This window comes from Acomys russatus, chromosome 14, assembly GCF_903995435.1.
Source record: "Acomys russatus chromosome 14, mAcoRus1.1, whole genome shotgun sequence".
NCBI lineage: Eukaryota > Metazoa > Chordata > Mammalia > Rodentia > Muridae > Acomys > Acomys russatus.
In genome coordinates this window covers 56,100,737-56,120,380 of record NC_067150.1, presented here as the reverse complement: position 1 = coordinate 56,120,380, position 19,644 = coordinate 56,100,737, and the positions used below count along the sequence as shown (strand labels likewise).

At 39.9% G+C, this 19,644-nt stretch overlaps 1 protein-coding gene across 1 annotated transcript in view; it reads right to left on the bottom strand.

Moving 5' to 3' along the window:
- Positions 1 to 19,644, bottom strand: part of Dennd4a (DENN domain containing 4A) — a 75,101-nt gene that overhangs the window by 19,383 nt on the left and 36,074 nt on the right. The window contains exons 14-21 of the mRNA XM_051156684.1: positions 13,404 to 13,537; positions 11,690 to 11,825; positions 11,223 to 11,429; positions 11,007 to 11,135; positions 10,614 to 10,755; positions 7,824 to 7,940; positions 6,689 to 6,820; positions 4,030 to 5,132 (exon numbers count right to left, since the gene is read on the bottom strand). Of these exons, the coding sequence (XP_051012641.1) occupies positions 4,030 to 5,132; positions 6,689 to 6,820; positions 7,824 to 7,940; positions 10,614 to 10,755; positions 11,007 to 11,135; positions 11,223 to 11,429; positions 11,690 to 11,825; positions 13,404 to 13,537 (2,100 nt within the window). The remainder of the gene's footprint in view (positions 1 to 4,029; positions 5,133 to 6,688; positions 6,821 to 7,823; positions 7,941 to 10,613; positions 10,756 to 11,006; positions 11,136 to 11,222; positions 11,430 to 11,689; positions 11,826 to 13,403; positions 13,538 to 19,644) is intronic.

Below are 19,644 nucleotides of genomic sequence, written 5' to 3'. Positions count from 1 at the left end.
TCTAAAACTGGTTCTCTCTTCCACTTTTATATGGGTTCTGGGGCCTGAACTCAGTTACCAGGCTTGTACAAGTACCTTCCCTGCCAGGGATCAATCTCAATGGCCCAGACATGGTTTTAAGTCTATCCTCTTATAATTTGCTATGTCATGTCTACCTGTAAATTTACAATTCCTCTCCAAGTTTTGTAAGTTACAGTATTACTACTTCACGTCCTTTTTCGACGATAACCACTTTCTTCAATCCTTTTGAAGCACAACTATATCTCTATTTACACCTCTCATCCAACAAGCCTCTAGGGCTCTGTGCACTCTTTAAAAGACTGATTTTTTAGTTTATGTGTGCATTGCTTACATGTATGTATGTGTGCCATGTGTGTGTGATGCTTACAGAGGCCCAAAAGGCCACCAGATCCCTTGGAACTAGAGCTATAGACAGCTGTGAGCTACCATGTGGCTACTAGGAACTGAACCCAGATCTTCTGCAAGAGCAGTGTCTATCTGCTCAGACATCTCTCCCGCCCAGATCTGGACATTTCTGTTTTTTCTAGTATCTGTATTCTGCTCTTGAGCCCATATGCTGAGTTCATTTCATGCTGAGCAAGCACTTTACCACTGAGTTATAACCCCCTGCTTCTCTTTCTTGCTGTTTCTTCCTTTTTTGTTGACAAGGTTTACCTTTAGTTGTTTTCATGTTGTTAGCAGCTTGCTTATGCTATGTTCAGAAGGGGTTTTTGTGGAGGTCAGAGGACAACTTCCCTTAGTCTAAGCCTATGGATAACCCTTCCTCAGACTCGTGAGCACTGAAACTACAAGGTGTGCACCACTTTGCCCAGCCTTTCTTTTTTCTTTCTTTCTTTTTTTTTTTTTTTCCAAGACAGGGTTTCTCTGTGTAGCCTTGGCTGTCTTGAACTCACTTTGTAGACCTGGCTGGCCTTGAACTCACAGTGATGTGCCTGCCTCTGCCTCCCGAGTGCTGGAGTTAAAGGTGTGCGCCACCACGCCCAGCATCCGGTCTAGTTCTTTACATCACCCTTTTTGAGAGAAGGTCTCACACAGCCGAGGCTAGCACTGAAATGACTACATAATATAGCTGAGGATGACCGTAACCTCCAGATTCCTCTGACTCTATATCTTAGCTTTGTGCAGCCACGTGCTACACAAAGGGGAATATGGATACTTTAGTTGTAGACCAACGTTAAGTTGTATTCAGGTTGCGTTTTCTGTGTTTTGTTCTTTTTAAGTAGTTTCCACTCAGTCTTCTCTGTTAGTCTGCATCTAACCCTCATGTGTGCAGATCAAGGATTATGCTGAGACTTGGATAAGATCCCTGTCAATTCTTTAATCCACAGAGGCCTTTTTCCTGATTATTTTGTGTATAAAATATGGGTTCTCAGCCAGGCCTGGTGGTGCACACCTTTGATCCTGGCCCTCAGGAGGCAGAAGCAAGTGGATCTCTGTGAATTCGAGGCCAGCCTGGTCTACAGAGTGAGTCCAGGACAGCCAAGGCTGCACAGAGAAACCCTGTCTCAAAAAAAAAAAAAAGTTTCTTCTGTGGTTTTAGTATTTAAGAGTTACTGAGGCCCACAATACTGTTCTTTGGCCAAAGAAGTATGGTAAGAAAAAACAGAAAACCCATCTCTGTGAGGGTCTTTCTTTGAACCTCTATCATTTATTACTTACTTTGCAGGATCCTTAGTTGCTTTTATATTTTTTCTGGAGTTATAGTAAGGGGAGATAGGGTAGGCTGCAATGGTCTTATGTTATCACAGTGGATCCACCTATCAGCTGAAGTTAAAAAAAAATTAAACATATGGATGAGTACATATAGAGGCTAGAGTACAACCTCGAGGATTTTTCCCCAGGTGCAAAGAACCAAAAAAAAAAAAATATTTTTTAATTATATGTATGGTATGGACACATGAGTACAGGTGCCTGAAGAGGCCAGAAGTGTCATACCCTGCGTGAAGCTGGAGTTACAGGTGATGTGAGTGTCTGACTATTTTGTTGTGTTGCGCTTTTTTAAAGACTGGGTTTTTGTGCTAGTTTTTGTTGTAGTTGTTGTTTTAGTTTGGTTTGGTTTTTATTTGTTTTGTCTCCTTGCTCCAAATCTTGTCCCAAGCTAGAGTTATCTGGGATGAAGGACGTCAATTTAGAAAATGCCTCCAATCAGACTCGCCTATAGTAAATCTGTGGGCAATGAGGCTGGAGGGCCCCTGCCACTCCGGGGGTGCCGGCCCGAGGCAGGCAGAGCAACTCAGGGAGATCAAGGCAGTAAGAAGTGTTCCTTCATCGCTTCTGCCTCTGTTCTTGCTTGAGTTCTTGCCCTGACTTCCCTGTTTGGTGATGGGCTGTAATTGGAACATGCAAGCCAAACAAACTCTTTCCTCTCTAAGTTGCTTCTGGTCATGGTCTCTATCACAGCAACAGAAAGCAAAGCAAAAGCCTAATACAAGTATTGGGATCATTTGCTTCCATTACCTATTTCTGATAAGGACTCTAGGTATTTTATTCCTTCAAGAAAAGCTTTATTTTGTGTGTGTGTGCTAAGTAAAAACTGATTATTGTGATTTAATCACTGACTAAACAAAATCAAATCTAGGTTTTCCATGATTTGCCTGTATTACTAGAACAGAGTTTCTGGGAAATGAGGGAAGTACTACTGGGGACTGGATTTAGGGCCTTGCGCATGCCAGCCAAGAGCTCTACCACCAAGCTGAACCTTCAGCGCCAGACATATGCCTGTCAGGACTGGGGAACCTAGTCAACAAAGCTCCTCCCTTTTGGCAGCTCACAGATGCTAGCTCTTCTCACCATGGGACTCCTAAGGAGATATCAGGCTCTCCCATTCCTTCCTAGCTGGCCATCTTTTGACAAATACTTTAACTGTTCAAGCTTTTATATTAAATTCAGAGTGTCTGTCCAATGGGTCCACACTGAAAAACACAGCCTAATCCTGTGTTTAGGGTCTTCCCATTGTCCCTCACCCTTCAAAACCATTCCTGCACATTCCCCAGAATTCCACTTGAATGAATTACTTCTTTAGTGGTACAGCTTACCTCCTTCTAGTAACTTCCTTAGACATCTAAGACAGCAACTGGCGGGCATTGGAGAAATATCAGCATTGTCTTGCTTGGCATCTCCTCGGGGAAAGTGGTTGCTGGTTTTAAAGACAATGCAGGCTATTCCCTAGGACTCGCTTTGTAGACCAGGCTGGCCTCCAACTCACAGAGATCCGCCTGCCTCTGCCTCCCAAGTGCTGGGGTTAAAGGTGGGCACCACCACACTCGGAGCAACACATACTTTCTATACTACATATACGTAAACATTTTTGTTCTTTGGATAAATACAAGTCTGTTACAAGATACTTCATCCAACCCAGGAGGAGATAGCATACTCCTGGCCAGTAACTTTTGACTGGACACTGAGAAAAATGTATATTCTGAATGAAATAATGAAATTAGGATTGTTCTTGTAACAGGTTAATACTCAAGTTTAAAAAATTGCCTTGGGGCTGGAGAGATAGTTCAGTGATTAAGACAATTAACTCTTTTTGCAAAGGATCTGGGTTTTGTTCCCAGCACCCACACGGCAGCTCACAACTGTCTGTAACTACAGTTTCTAGGAATCCTAAATCCTTTTCTGGCCTCTGCAATTACACATAGATGTTTCATATGAACTCATAGGCACACAGATACATGCATGTCAATTAAAAAAAACTTAGGCTGGGCACAGTGGCACATGTTTGTCATCCCAGCACTTGGGAGGCAAAGGCAGGTGGATCTCTGTGAGTCTGAGGCCAGCCTGGTCTACAAAGTGAGTCCAGGACAGCCAGGGCTACACAGAGAAACCCTGTCTTGAAAACAACAACAACAACAACAACAACAATAAAATAATCTTTAAAAAAACCCTCATTGTCTTTTATAAGCTGAATTTCAGGAGGATGTTAGATAGATGTACTCATAACGCTTTCAGTAGCAGCTGAGGTATAAGCAGCTTGGGAAAAATCGTAGCAAATACCACCAAACCCACCTTTGACGATGTGGTGTACATGGCGAACCTTGAGTACCATTTGCTTGCTTTCTCCGCAACTCCTTTCCCAGCAGAGAACACACTGTGCCTTAGAACATCCAGTTTAGGTACCAGCAACGTATCTAAGTTAAATGACGGTGATGAATAGGCCAGTGTCTCTTGAGATCCTTCCCTAAATGGGCAAGTGGGTGAGAAGGCTGGCGAAGACCACAGTCTATCCCTTGGTCTCTCCTCACTTTTGGTGTAACTTTTAGATTTGGTAAGTCTCACTGGCCTAGGAGAATTAGGAGGCAGGCTTGATCTTCTGCAGGCCTTGACCATTGTTGGACTTTTCTTATTGGCTAACTTATCATCACATGCTCGTTGTAGATCGATGCTTGGTGTACGGCTTGTCAGAGGACTGCTCATGTTATTCATGTACATCTCGATTTCTTCAGCTAGATTGCGCCTAGCAGATGGAGTTGCAATGCTCCTGCTATCATCATCTTCATCCTCCTCTTCTTCCACTTTCTGCTGCTGTTCAGTCTCAGCAACCAAAAGAGAGAGGGGATCAAACCCCGTGACAACATCTGTCTTTTCAGAAGGTTTTACTGAAAAGCTGCTGTTCATACGCTGGAGCCTCTTAGGATTTTGTGCAGCGACACATCCCACTTTTGCTCCATCTGCTTCAGTGTCTAAATCTTCTAAGTCAAAAATACCAGGAGAATCCCCCTTACCCAGACAGTGCGAGCCATCCAAGGGCGTGCCGCCGTCGTCACTGGACTCCTCCTCCAGGCTGTCTCTTTTTGACCTTACAGGTGGCTTCCCAATATCAAGACTATTTGGTCGTGTGCTTTTTGAGATAACATTTGAAAGAATTTTTGCATCAGCTCCTAATTTTTCAACCATAGCTCCAGGGTTTGTTTCCTGGTTAATTCTATTCAGCATAAAGCCCATCAGTACTCCACCACTAAGATTACGGTTCCTATTTCCCCAGGCCATTTGCTGCTGCAAATGAGATTCGTCATCACTTTTATGTCTTTTCCTGAAGCATCTGCTTTGCATGTTTTGTGCTTCATTTGTATCTTCAAGAGATGGCATTAAGAGCAGCTCAGGTGTACTTCCTGAAAAATAAGAAACGTGCTTTCAGCTTTGAAAATGTAATACGCAAACATGTCATCGTAAACATTTAAAATACTAGTGATGGGAATGAAAACAGCAGGTGCTCATGGCTGCCTGGTACTCGGCAGGCCCCACTTTAGGCAGTTTACTGCTATTGTTGCTGTAAATGTTCCAACACGCAGAGCAGATACAGCAGACATACAGAGAGAGGAACTATTCAGCCAAGATTACCCAGCTCTTCAGTAACAGACTCGGACTCAGATTTGTCTAATCAGAAAGGCTATGTTTCTAGGCATTAGAGTACATAGATCAGAAAAGAAAAACTTACCAATTAAGATTTACATTTTAACAGTAATAAGTTTATTAAATTAAGTAACAGCTGCACAGCGGTAACTATGTAAATGAACTTGAGAGTCTAAGCCAACTCCTTATTACAATGGAAAACAAGTTCCAAATACCAAATCAAACTAATGGTAACTAGATTAATTTTATCCACAAGTTTAATTTATTTTTAATTCTTCAAATCTTTTTTTGACTATACGTATAAACTAAGTATCTTTACATTTGTTTTAATATAGTAATTTCTGTATTGTAATATGAAATATTTTTGTTTTGTGTTTTTTTTTTTTTTCAAGACAGGGTTTCTCTGTGTAGCCTTGGCTGTCCTGGGCTCACTTTGTAGATGAGGCTGGACTTAAACTCTCAGAGATCCTCCTGCCTCTGCTTCCCCAAGTGCTGGGATCACAGATGTGCATCATTGCATCCAGCATGAAAATATTTTCTAAAATAAAAACACTGATTGTTGTCTTTTTTTTTTTTTTTTTTTGAGTCACCATCTCACTAAGTAGCCTGGGCTGCTGGAGCATGCTAAGTAGATCAGGAGACCAAAAACTCAGAGATTCACCTGCCCTGGCCTCTTAAGTGCTGGGATTAAAGGCCTGCACCACCATGGCCATGGGTACTAGTTTCTTAAACTATCTGAAAGACTATCTAGGTTGTCTCTGAATAAACAGGAACTATATTAGATTACAAAAGCGTATGGTTCATTGAAAAGTTAGCTAGGCACATGGTTCCGTCAGAGTCACTGCTCTCCTCTCCCTTTTTGCATACCTTCCCTTCTGAAAATTCTAAATAGTCCAAACTCAAAAGGCAGCACTTAGGCTGCAGTTGTGTCCTTATACCTTGTTATAATAAAAGCTTGAGCAAATATGTTATAAAACACAAAACCCAAGCTCCTAAATTTTACTGGGAGAGGGCACACAAATATATTCTAAAGATAATTCTAGTATATTAAGATTTTAAAAGATAAATATTCACTGGGGACAGTGGATAGTGCAGTGGGTAAGGATATCTACCACGGATTCTGACTACCTGCATTCAATTACAGGGACTCACAGGTGAAAAACTGTCTCTCACAAATTGTCCTCTGACCTACACACATGGCTGTACGTAGCACATAGACAAATAATACGTAATCTTAAAACATTAAAAAATACATATCTAGTAGACACAGATATATTTCATTCTGCATATAGCAAGTGTATATTATTCAACTTACCCTCACATTCTCCAGATATTTTATCAGCACTGTCGTTACTGACTCCGTTGAGGCGAACTATAGTGGAAGAACTTTGGTAACTGAAAGTAGGAAGGCAGTCAGCACTTCCCTTTGCACTCTCATTCTCTGACACTATAAAGGTGAAAATAAAAATGTTAACAAAATTAAGCTTGTATATGCTGCAGGATGTATAAAGAGAAGCGTTTAGTCTTACATGTTTCAAACTGAAAATTGGTGATAAGATTATACTAACTGCTTCTCTACACACTTGTCAACCACAAACAAGTCATTTCACTTAAAGTGTGGATCAAATTATGAAGAACTGGTCATACAGAAGGCTCACACAGAATTTTTTATTTTCTCTTTGCTTGTAAAAGATTTTAGAGTGGGAAGAAAAGAGGAAATTTAATCAAAATTCATTAAGAAACTTTAAATAAAAGTATTGTGCCTGCTAGTTTTATGTCACTTGACACAAGCTAGAGTCATCTCAGAGGAGGGAGCCGCAACTGAGAAAATGTTTCCATAAGGTCAGGTTGTAGACAAGCCTGTGGGGCATTTTCTTAATTAGGTAATGATGTGGGAGGGCCCAGCCTGTCGTGAGTGGGGCCATCCCTGGGCTGGTGGTCCTGGGTTCTGTAAGAAAGCAGGTGGAGAAGCCATGAGGAGCAAGGCAGTGAGCAGCACCCCTCTACGACCTCTGCATCAGCTCCTGCCTCCAGGTTCTTGCCCACTTGTTCCCACATTGGCTTCCCTCAATGGACTTAACGTGAGATGTGTAAGCCAAATAAACCTTTTTCTCCCCGAGTTGTTTTTGGTCATGGTGTCTTATCACAGCCAATAACAGACCTAACTAAGACAGTAGTATTAATCCTCAGAAAAAGAGCTCTGTTTAAAAAAAGGCATTTTTACTACAAGTAGTTTAACACTTTAATAGATTTGCTTGGAGAATGTTTCACCAATTGCTATACAATGCTTTTGGGTGAAAGTATTAGGTGGTAAAGAGGAATCAATGAGAAGAAAGATAAATACACAGGAAGATAGACGGTAAAACTAGTACTTTTATATTTAAAAGTTATCTTTATTTTCTAAGCATGTAAGCTCACCATTTTACATAAAACCAACAATCAATACCTACAGGAACTAGAGTCGCTCCCTTTTTTGTCCTTTCCCCCTGGAGTGGCCTCAGTAGATGTATCCTCTCTCCTGACACCGACCTTAGATAGTGAAGTGTATTGGAGATCAGACCGGGCCCCTGGAAGAAGAGAAACAAACACTATCCTGCTTATCACAAGCTTTCCTTGCGCGTATATCCTACAGCAAATTAAATGATCAGACAGAAGACTGGTCAACTGCAAAAGTCCCTAGGCCAACACAACACCTTGAATGAACACTCCTGGGTCCTGTCCTGAGTGACAGCACCCCAATAGGGGCCTGACTGTTGCCTGCTGAAAGGATGAGGTAGGGATTGTGACAGCAAACCATACAGGTGAGTGGCGGCAGCCCCACAACACCTGACAAAGTTCTTTAGTGAAACCAACTAGAATGAGATGCCACACATTAGTGTTTGGATTTCCTTATTAACTTCTTCAGGATAATCTCTAATCAAAAGCATTATTTTGTTAGCTACCCAGAACCCACCTCCACTAATGTAAGGGCTCACTTCTAGGCAATTTACTTTTGGTTCTACACTGCAATCAAATAAATGTTTACATTTACATTACTTTGTGGGAACCAAAACCAGACAACTACATATTCTTCACTCAAGTCCGTCATCATTCTAGGTAAAAGCCTGAGTTTTTTGTTTGTTTGTTTGTTCTGTTTTTAAGATTTATTTATTATGTACAGTGTTTTGCCTGCATGTACACTTACATTCCAGAGGAGGGCACCAGATCTCATTACAGATGGTTGTGAGCCACCATGTGATTGCTGGGAATTGAACTTAGGACCTTAACCTCCGAGCCATCTCTCCAGCCCCTGATTTTTTTTTTTTTTTTTTTTAAGCTAGGCTATCACACAGCCCTGGCTGGCCTAGAACTCACTATGTAAATTAGGCTGGCCTCAAAGAGATTCACCTGACTCTGCTGGGATTAAAGGTGTGTGCCACTGTCTGGCCTGAGATCTAACTAAGCAACGGAGAAGGGAAATTTGCAGGGAAGTCATAACTAAATATGCACACATAGGTCACTGAAACTCACTGTCTAATGATTCTGCCACAAAGTCAGGTTCCTTTAACTTCACTGAAAAGTAATTTTTCTCAAAACTCAATTGGATAATTATAGAACTACACATGAGTATAAATTTATAGGGATAAGAAACATATAATGTGTTAAAATTACTCTTAAGATGCTGGGCCTGGTGGCACACGTCTTTAATCCCAGCACTCAGGAGGCAGAGGCAGGTGGATCTCTGTGAGTTTGAGGCCAGCCTGGTCTACAAAGTGAGTTCCAAGACAGTCAGGGCTACATGGAAAAACTTTGTCTCAAAACAAAGCAAAACAAACAAACAAAAAAGGTAGGCTTCTATATGGCAGAGGATATATAATTTTAAGTAACTATATTTTAATGAAAGCAATGTCATAGTCACTAGTCACTGCTAGAATTGAATTTTTTTTTCTTTTAAAAAAGTTAGATTCAAAATTTGAAAAAAAAAAAAAATCTCCAGAAGTTCTTGGTGGTTCCATTTCCCAATTTCTCCTAACCATACCCTCCAGGACCAGAGCAAACTGACACTGGTGTAGTACTATTAACTCAGAAACACAGATAGGATCTCTTAAAAAGAAAATCTGTCCAAGAAAGTTGACACACCAAGGGGCTGGGAATACAGCTCATTGGTAGAGCCATTGCCCAGGATATACGGATTTGATCCCCTGTCTGCGCCCCAAAAGCACCCCCTAAAATGGCGAAGAGTTTTGTGGCTACCTAGAGTTAATTGGATTATCATGAACTAAACTAAATACTTGAATTAAGTACCCTGTAGCCTCTCAAATAAATAATGAAGAGAGCTACATACAGCAATTAAATTTAATGTTAACTGTATAATAGGAAATAAAAAATAACAGTTAAACATGTCATTGAAAACAAATTAAAGACACAGACTAGCAAATATAGCTACAAATGTACTATAATAAATGTATACAGTAGCATACACAAACTTGTACAGCTCCATCGTCAGTAGCAGATATTTTGGATACTTTGGTTAAACCCATATGGTGCCACAATGTGTGTCCCATCATCACTATCCATGGTACCATGGCTGACAGCATCAGATCACTGCCATCTGCTTAAGAACCCAGTTTGACAGCATTTTGTTGTTAGAGTTTGTAACCTGTTATGCAGCCAATGTGAAAAATGCCACACACTCAGCAAAATACAGCTAACAGAGAATCTACTGTGAATTACTAATGACTACTAAATAAGATCATGAAAGATTCATAATTTAACAACTGGAGAAAAGAGGAATCTAGTGTCTTCTAAAATGGGAAAAAGTGTCTAATACAGGTAGGATTGCCTTAATTTGAAAGCCTAAAACCTAAAACATTTTATGTTCGAACATGACAACACATGCAGAAAATTCCACAGCTGACATCATATGGTAGATCATATCAAGGCTCAGGCACATCATTGACACCCATGAAATGAGCATACAGCTGTGTGTGTAAGTTCTACATGGAACAGGAGTGGCTTGGTTCCTGCCTTCCATGTGGTCATTACACATTAACAAACACTACAACTCTAAAATAATCCAAATCCAGAAGACTTCTGGTACCAGGCACCGTGCTTAAGTCAACTTTTATGAAAATGTACTGGTAGGTAATGAAACTCAGAAAATATGCAGTATTTTAAAGTACTTAAAATTTTCTAAAAATATAAAGTATACCCAATTAGTTTTTAAAAAGTAAACCATTACCTTATAACCCTTTAATTACCTGAGAGAGCTGTCTGTGGTAAGTGTGGATGTTTCTTTAAAGCTCTTTTGAACTGTGCAACTCCTAAAACAACATTTCTTACTTTTGTCCAAAGAAAATAGCCACTGCGACTTCTTGAAGGCCACGTACTTTCCAAAACAGCCTATTAATTTAAAAATGCCTAATTAGCAAAACAATTTTCATAAATGAACATATACTATCTTTTGAATTAAGCTAAAGAAGATAAAAGTAGATTAGATTGTCTAACACTAAAGAAAACAAAAAAGTCCTAATTTATGAAAAATATTCTGAGCATTCTAAAATAAATGCCAAATAACCCCTGATTGCTTCGGTCTAAATTGACGTCTGAAATGACAAAAACAGCACTTTTCCTCATTAAATCAAAACAATTACCTTATTGTAATACCCGTAAGTGATTGCATTGGGGTCAATGCCAGCTTTCTGCATTTCGAAAAGCACACGAACTGCAAGCACAGGCTGGTCATACTGTCCACAGAGCTGCATGAGAATGCGGTAGCACACCTGCAACACAAGTTGAGAGGTGTACAGAAACAGACACTGTGCTGCACAGGCATCCAAAACAACACATCTGGGAACACATGCTATCACCTCATCAGGTGGGTCCATCTTCTTCAGCTGCATTTTTTTAAGCACATCATATGCTGTTTTCAGAGCCCTGACTTTGGAATGACAAACCTTCACATAAGCTGGGAGACAAATAAACCACAATCCATAACAGTGACGCAGCAGACACCGAGACCACATCTGAGGGATAGAAGAATACCTCTTCGCAATCTTATGGGCTGATTTGATTTCCTAGAAAGAAATCCAAGGCAGCATTCTTATTAAACTGAATGGTGAACACAGACAGTCACAGGCTTGTATAAAGCTTGTTGGTAGCTAATATATTTTAAATTCTCCTCTTGAATTTGTATCATATAATATATAAAGTTCTAGGTCAGATTACTACAAATTACATTCATCTGGGTAATAAAGGTTACCAAGGGAAGATGAGCTTCGTATTTACTCCTTGTCTAATATTTGACTACATGGGGCACAAAGAGTTTCCAAAGCACCTGTTTTGTTCTTCTGAACATGGGAGAAGGGCTACTAGGACTGCTTGGTTTTGAAGGCAGCTTGTTCTTTCGTGCTTGTAGAAGTCCTTCAGGCCTCTCAAATAAATTGTTCCTGAGAACTGGAAATCCATTATAGCTGTTTCAGGGAAGAAGAAATTACTTTTCAACTACAGAAAGATTGATACTAGCTGGAAGAATTATGACCAGATAACTACCAGATTATAAGATATATTCAACAAGTAAATATTGGTATTTTTAACATTATTTTTATAAATGCAATCTCAATATATCTGGTAATAAAAGAGGAAACACATATTACTGAACTTGGTTTCAAATTCTAAAGCAAATCCAGCAAATTTTTAAAATTAGCTAATATGCATATGTGTTGCATATGTTGTTGGTGGTAAAGGGATCATGAAACAATATTCTTTCAAATAAGACAGCCAAATGCTGTTGCACTGAATTAAGATATTTGCTGGGTGGTGGCAGAAGCTTTTAATCCCAGTACTTGGGAGGCAGAGGCAGGAGGATCTCTGTGAGTTTGAAGCCAGCCTGGTCTACAGTGTGAATTCCATGACAGCCAAGGCTATACAGAGGAATTCTATCTCAGAAAGATTTAATTTATACTCTCAAAAAAATGGAAACAGGTGGGGCAGTGGTGATGTACACTTTTAATCCCAGCACTCAAGAGGCAGAGGCAGGCGGATCTCTTGTGAGTTCAAGGCCAGTCTGTTTTACAAAGCAAGTCCAGGACAGCCAGAGCTATACAGAAAAACCCCGTCTTGAAAAACCAACCCAACCCAACATCCAAACAAACAAGGAAACAGCTGCTGTAGATGTAACCTATCAGCACACTGAGTTAGGTTCTCTCATTATCTCATTGGCTTATGAGGTTAGCTAGTGGGTTTAGGATCTCACTTTTGGAAGAAAGAAAAACAACCTATGATTCAATGAATTACAGATATGAAATAGTTCTAGAATCTTTAAATAAAGTATTACTGAAGAATGAAAACAATTTAAAATATAAGAGGAAATACAATCTTGGATAAAAAAAAAGGGTGTATACAGCACTGAAAACAAGACAACAAATCTATCTCCCACACGGCTGATATTTTACTGTACTCAGGACTTTTTCTTTCCCACTAGATTTGAATGCAGAAATAATGCATCATTTAAGTCTATATAGCAGTCTCTTACAAAATTTCCAAATTAACAACAGTGTCAACAAGTCTAAAATTTCATGTCTTAAAAATAAAAATTCATAAAAAACGAAGTTTAAAATTGTGTATCATACAAATTAAGGCAACAGATAATGAGCCTAAATTATATCTGTACTCTTTTTGTAAATTAGCTAAATTAATCAATGTGTGTGTGGCATTAAAGAGGGAGTAGGAGTGATGAAATTGCTTTTAGTGAAAAGTAAAAATCAAAATTTTATAATAAAAGTGCTACAAATGAGTATTTGTCTGGTCTACTTATTTAGCCAGTACTGACAGGGATACTTAAAAAGAATTAGAGAACTATCCAAGCTTATGTATTTTTTTTTCTGTCTATGCCTCAAAACTTAATAATGGACATGGGATAGGCTTGCTTACCACCTAAAAATCAGAGATCTGTAAAGTTTGTACTTTTGAAAATACCACAGTGCTTAGAAAGCTATGCCACAGACGATGGATTGCTTCTCTGTCAATCGCATACACTGTTTCTTGAATACCTGTACAGTAATGGGGGCTCTTCACCATTGGGTAGATGGGGGATCTCAGGTGGTGTCACAAAAACAGTGTGTTCACTTTTGAAAGACGCATCCAGCTCTATAAGTCGCACTTCACCGCTCTTGTCTGTATCCACCTGAAGTTTTAAAATGCATTTAAAAGCCACGTTGGTTAAGGAAGGGTTCATTCATAGGGGAATGGCTAATTAAATGCATCATTTCCATTGGTGTTTACCATAGAACTATTTTTTTAAAAAGTGCCTTACCCTGCTTAGCCATCTTGGTGGCCCTATTTCTAATTTTGTTGAGTGTCTATTGTTTTTATTTTATTTATTTACTTATTTTGAGACAGGGTTGCACTATGTAGCCTGGGTGGCCTGGAACTCACAAGATTTGCCTTCCTGCACCTCTCAAGAACTGGGATCAAAGATCTGTATCACCACGTCTGGTCCACTATTCCTGTTTTTTTGTTTGGTTTTAAGGAGGGTGATTATGTTCTTCCCTTTAAACAAGCACACCCACAATTATCAAAATGTTAAACATGAATGACATCATCGCTAGCAACTAATTTATAGTAATCTCTATATTCTTTATTTTCCAATTAAAATAATGAGTATTGGTGTTACTTAATTTTTGAAACACTCAAAGTAATTGTCAGAACACCACTTACTTCCATCTTGTTGGAGGCTATTTAAAAATCTGTTTGTATAAAAGAGGCGAACTTTCTATTTTCAGCTTGTCAAAGACTTTCAGGCTGCTGTGTATGGGGCTTCCCATATGGAACACTGCCGAGCCTATCTGTTTTTCTGAGTTCCAACTCGGGACAATATAACTTTAACTTTTCTTTCTATCATTTTCTTTTGGATCCCAGTCAAAATCCTAGGCATGCTTTCTGTGGCACTGCAGGCTTTCTTACTCTCCTTCTGAAGTCTCTTCTTCCCCTCTGCTATGCAGCTTCTTGCCAGCCTCCACTGCCAGCCTCCACTTGCCAGCCTCCACTGCTGCGCACACCACCCATCCCGCATCCCAACTCAAAAGGCACGGCCTTCTCTCTTCTCCTCTCTCCCCTGCCCTACACCCACCCATTGCTGCCAAGATTTACAGACTGCTCACTCATTTTTTTTCCCCTATGGAACTTTAATACACTTGTGCTTGAGCTCCTTTCTGTAGCCTGGGGAGGAGACGTCTATGTTGATACCAGCAAGGACACAATGACTACAATAAGCTAGACCAGCACACGCCCTGCTAGCACTCAGCGGGGCTTGTTTGGTTTTGTGGTGTTGAGGTGCCAGAGTCTTACACATAGTAGACATGCAGTCTGCCACTAGTTTACAAACTCAGCCTGGTATGGTCATTTTAGAAAGCAAGATCTGTCCAGACATTTCTACTGCATTCTTATCTTAGGAAAATAACAAAATGTGAAGGAAAAAAAAAAAACCAAAAACCTATCAGTACTAACGATGTTTTTGTAGGTTTGCAATAGTAACTAACTAGAAAATGATCAAAATATATCAAAATTCTCAAAGAACATTACACACCATGGACATACACACACACACACACACACGCACACACACACACACACACACACACACACACACCATGCCCTTGAAGTTGGACTAAAGGTGAGACTGAAGCAAGAACATTAGTACCTTCATTTAAGGAATCCTAGATCCACGGCACAACTCAAGAGTTTGAACACTACCTCTCAGAGTAGGTCTGCCACACTCCAGTGGAGGCCACATTTCCAAATGTATGGGTCGCAACCTATATTTGATGAATTTTTTTTAAAGACACAAAATTGAACGGGTAGGAAAAGATTACTCTGGGAGGAGTTGGGGAAGAGGGGTAAAAATGATCAAAATACATGTATGAATTTCCCGAATAACTAATAAACAAAAGAAAAATCTTATTTTAAAAAATGGTAGGGAACTCTGGTCTTCACACGCACTGTGCATGCGCACACACACACACCATGGACAATACTCCAACATGACATCACAGGGATTTGAGCACTGCCTCTCCTCAATGCTAGGCTTTTGTTGTTTGTTTTTCAAGGTGAATCAGAGAACTTTACATTTATGGACAGTAGGGAAGCTGAGGTACTCAGAAGAGAAGATAACTAGGGACAAGAAACCTTAGAAACAACCACAACAAATGAGCCTACACTCAGGAAGGAAGAACAAAAGTGTCACATAAAAAAGTATGGAAACTGCAAACATGACATCAGAAATAAAAGTATATTATCAAGACTGGAAGATGCAATTGAAGAAAAAAAAAAGTAGAAAGACAGCGTAGGGAGATGGGCCAATAAAGAGGAGAATATTAGGGAACAAGTGATCTGGAGGGGGAAGTAGGAAAAGAGAGAAAAAGTAGGAAAAAGAATTAGGGAGGAAGGGAAAAATAAACACAGAAGAAGAAGAAGGGCAGAGAATAACAAGGGATACCTGAATAAGTCATAAGAAATCACACTACTAACTGTCCATCTAAAATACCTAGGGTACATTAAGTTGGTGTATAAATATGCACACATAATTAAATAAAATCTCTCAGGCTGATAATAAAGGCTCCTCCCGAGAGCCACAGACAATCTAACAACAATTCAGCCCGAGGCATGAGACACCCTCTTTGAGTTGTTGGTCAGGGTTGTCTATGAGACACACAAAACATTACATATAGGCGCCTGCTATTGCCCTTGATTGTCCTCCAGAGGAGGAAGGTGAGTCCCTACTGCTGAAGGCTCTTTGAACAGAGGCCCCAGAAGCCTAGATCTGGGTGTGGCCGGAAAGCCTCTTCTCTGAGGACCAGCTACTATGGTACCAGAAAGTTCCATGCCAGCTTTAAGGAGGGAAGCAACCAACAGCCCTATGACGCCTACGAACCCAACAATGATCATCATGGTAAGAGAGTACTAGCGGTGCAATAGCTGCATGTGCATCTTAGCAGTAACCATCAGCTCCCTAATCGTTACGACCCGCTCAACCAGAGGGAAACTGTACCTGGTACTGGAAACCTAGCCAAATATACAGAGATGGTGAAGTTCACGGATCTTGGAGGAGAACCTACAAGCTCCCTTTTAAAAACAGCAGAATCGCCGGGCGTGGTGGCGCACGCCTTTAATCCCAGCACTCAGGAGGCAGAGGCAGGCAGATCACTGTGAGTTCGAGGCCAGCCTGGTCTACAAAGCGAGTCCAGGACAGCAAAGGCTACACAGGGAAACCCTGTCTCGAAAAACAAGACAAAACGAAAAACAGCAGAATCCCTAACTACTTTCTAAATATTAGTCCTTACACCCACAGATAAGTGTAGCTTCCAACTCCCATCAAGGAAGTCTCTCTTTGCAACAGAGACCAGGACAGAAAACCACACTGATCAAAGTGCTGAGACGTGAAGCCCAGTCCCAACTAGTACAGTTTGTGCACCCAAGGCTCAGAGAGCACTGTGAAAGATGGGGCAGAAAGACTGTACAAGCTGGAGGAGCAGAGAACTTGCTGTGAGGCCGTGTCTCCTAGAAATGTCAGGAGCTATACTCATGAATGAAGTCTCACCAACACGCTTCGTAAACATGACTTGAACAAGGGCAATGCCAACAGACATGATAAAGTGGAAGTGGGGAAGCTCATGAGGTCCCAACCCTAGACAAAGAACTTCAGGCAACTAAGGAAAGCTGAGAGCAGAAGAAAGTCTTCCTAGTTATCCAACACCAAGTGGTCATCTCTGAAAACGTGTATATTCAACTGACATTATACATACTGAGCATTCTGTAATTATGTATTTAGGAACACAGACCACCACCACCACCACCACCACCACCACCACCACCACCACCACCACCACCACCAATTAAAGAAAAAGAGAACATGAATTTGAAAGAAAGCAGGAAATATATATGGGAGACTATGGAACAAAGGGAATAGGAAAATGATGTAATTAAACTATAATCCAAATATATATTTTTTTTAAATAAAAATAAAATGAGATGAAAAGGGAAAACTAAGAGGATTAGGAGGGTCAATATTAAAATAATTCATATTTCCAGCAAAAGAGATATAAGATTTTTTTTTAAAAAGACAAATTTCTAGAAGTGAAGGAGGTGAATTCCCAAATTAAAAGGATCTAAACACATTAAATTCACTGGATAAAAAATGAGGCATATTTCCATAGTCCTTGAGATTCCAGCAGATCAAGGATCTTAGAGGTGCCCTGAGAAAGAAAGAGCAGACACAAATGTCCAGAAATTAAGACAGCATTGGACTTCCTGCCAATACCTCACAGGGCAGTAAAAGACAATGCTGCAATACATTTCAAATACTATCAAGGAGCAGAAGAGAAGGTATTTTCCAACAGGCTTCATCATAACAGGGAAATCCACCAAGTAGGCAGTTACTGGAGCAGGGGCTGAAGGTGAGGCAATCAACTCCAGTGAGAGGGTTAATACAGTGACCCAGGTGCTCGAGGAGACGTCTAGATGACAGACTAGAAAGCATAGTTCATATTAAAACAATGAAGATAGAACATTCCATCAAGAATGTTTAGAACTTAAATGGAGAGCTCGATGTACTGAAAGAGTGTTTCATCCTTTTTTAAAAGGGATTATTTATTTATTTATTTATTATGTACCATCCTGCCTGCATGTGTGCCTGCCTGACAGAAGAGGGCATTAGATCACATTATAGATGGTTGTGAGCCACCATGTAATTTCTGGGAATTGAACTCAGGACCTCTGGAAGACCAGACAGTGCTCTTAACCTCTGAGCCATCTCTCCAGCTCAAGTGTTTCATTATTTTAAGAGTTTCCAGATTAATCGGTATAGACAGAAGAAAAAAGTAGAGCAACTGTTCACTTCAAGGAAAGAAAAACAATGTGCTTCTGTATTTCTTAGCACTACAAAATCAAATACAGTATGAAACTTTGACCTATAGATTCAATACCTTGGTAGAAAGACATTGTCCTTTAACTGTACATTTAGACATCTGCATTGTATTGTAAACATAGCAATGTCCCAAATCCTACAGTCATCAGCTGGACATCTCTGCCCTTTGGAAAGTACAGTGATATCTGTCTCAATTGAGAGAAAAAGAAATCTAACACCACAGCAGGATAAAATTAAAATATTTTCATATCCCCTTTATATTCTTCCAGGAGACATTGATATTCTCAGGAAACGCTGCCAACAAGCAGTTGAAAACCCAAGAAAAGCCTCTTAGCTGACTATCCCCTACAGATCTCCCACAGCTGAGCCCCTTCCTACAACAGCATACTGCAAGGCTTCCAATATAATCATGCGATGACTAAGGACACATGATTCTTAAGTTAGTCACAAATGAGATACAAGTAATTCTTATATGTTGTTTTTAATACTTCTATTCAGCATTACTCATTTTTTTAAATTTCAAAATTGAGTCAAATGTTTTCCATTTAGATATACTAAGATCAAAAGAGGAATACGTCTAATTTATGTTCAAGCACAGGCATGGGTTGGTGAATAGAAGTAATATGTATCTAGTTTATTTACTTTCCATTGTTAAACTTCCAGAGAGAAGAGGATTTGCTCACTTAAACAAGTTCAAACTTATCCAACCAAGGAATAGCCTTTATATGAATGGCTATTCTGAAAGTGTACGTAGGACATTCTGAAAATGCTTACAGATTTATTGAGTTTTCATGCTCAGTGTTCTTACTGGGGTAGAAGATGATGGAAGGCAGGAACACCACCCCTACATCTCAGGAGCTCCCCTCTGTGACTCCAGAGACAACTCACCTGTGCTCTAACTGGACATGAAGCTTAGTAAACTGTACACTAGGGCTTGTGATACTTTATTTTCTCCAATAAAGTGTCCTTTAATTATTTAATTAAGCAAATACAAATAACTGCAGTTTACCACACGAATTCTCAGGATTTCCCTAGTTTGTTTTTGTTTAGCTCTGCTACTAAGCTATCTCCTACCACACTTCTCAGCTTTAATGATCTGCTTAGTCAGTAAAATCTTTAAGTATGCTACTTCAGTGTGTGTGTGTGTGTGTGTGTGTGTGTGTGTGTGTGTATGTGTGTGTGAAATCTTTCACTGGATCTACACTTTTAAATAGGTTACACAAAAGCATGTTGAGATGTGAACTCAGGTCCTTTGCAAGAGAAGCAAGTGCTCCTAACCATTGAGTCACCACTGAGCCATCTCTTCAGCACCCTGGAATTTTTATTTTTAAAGGAGTTATTTAAATCATCCACTATAATGATTCCCATCA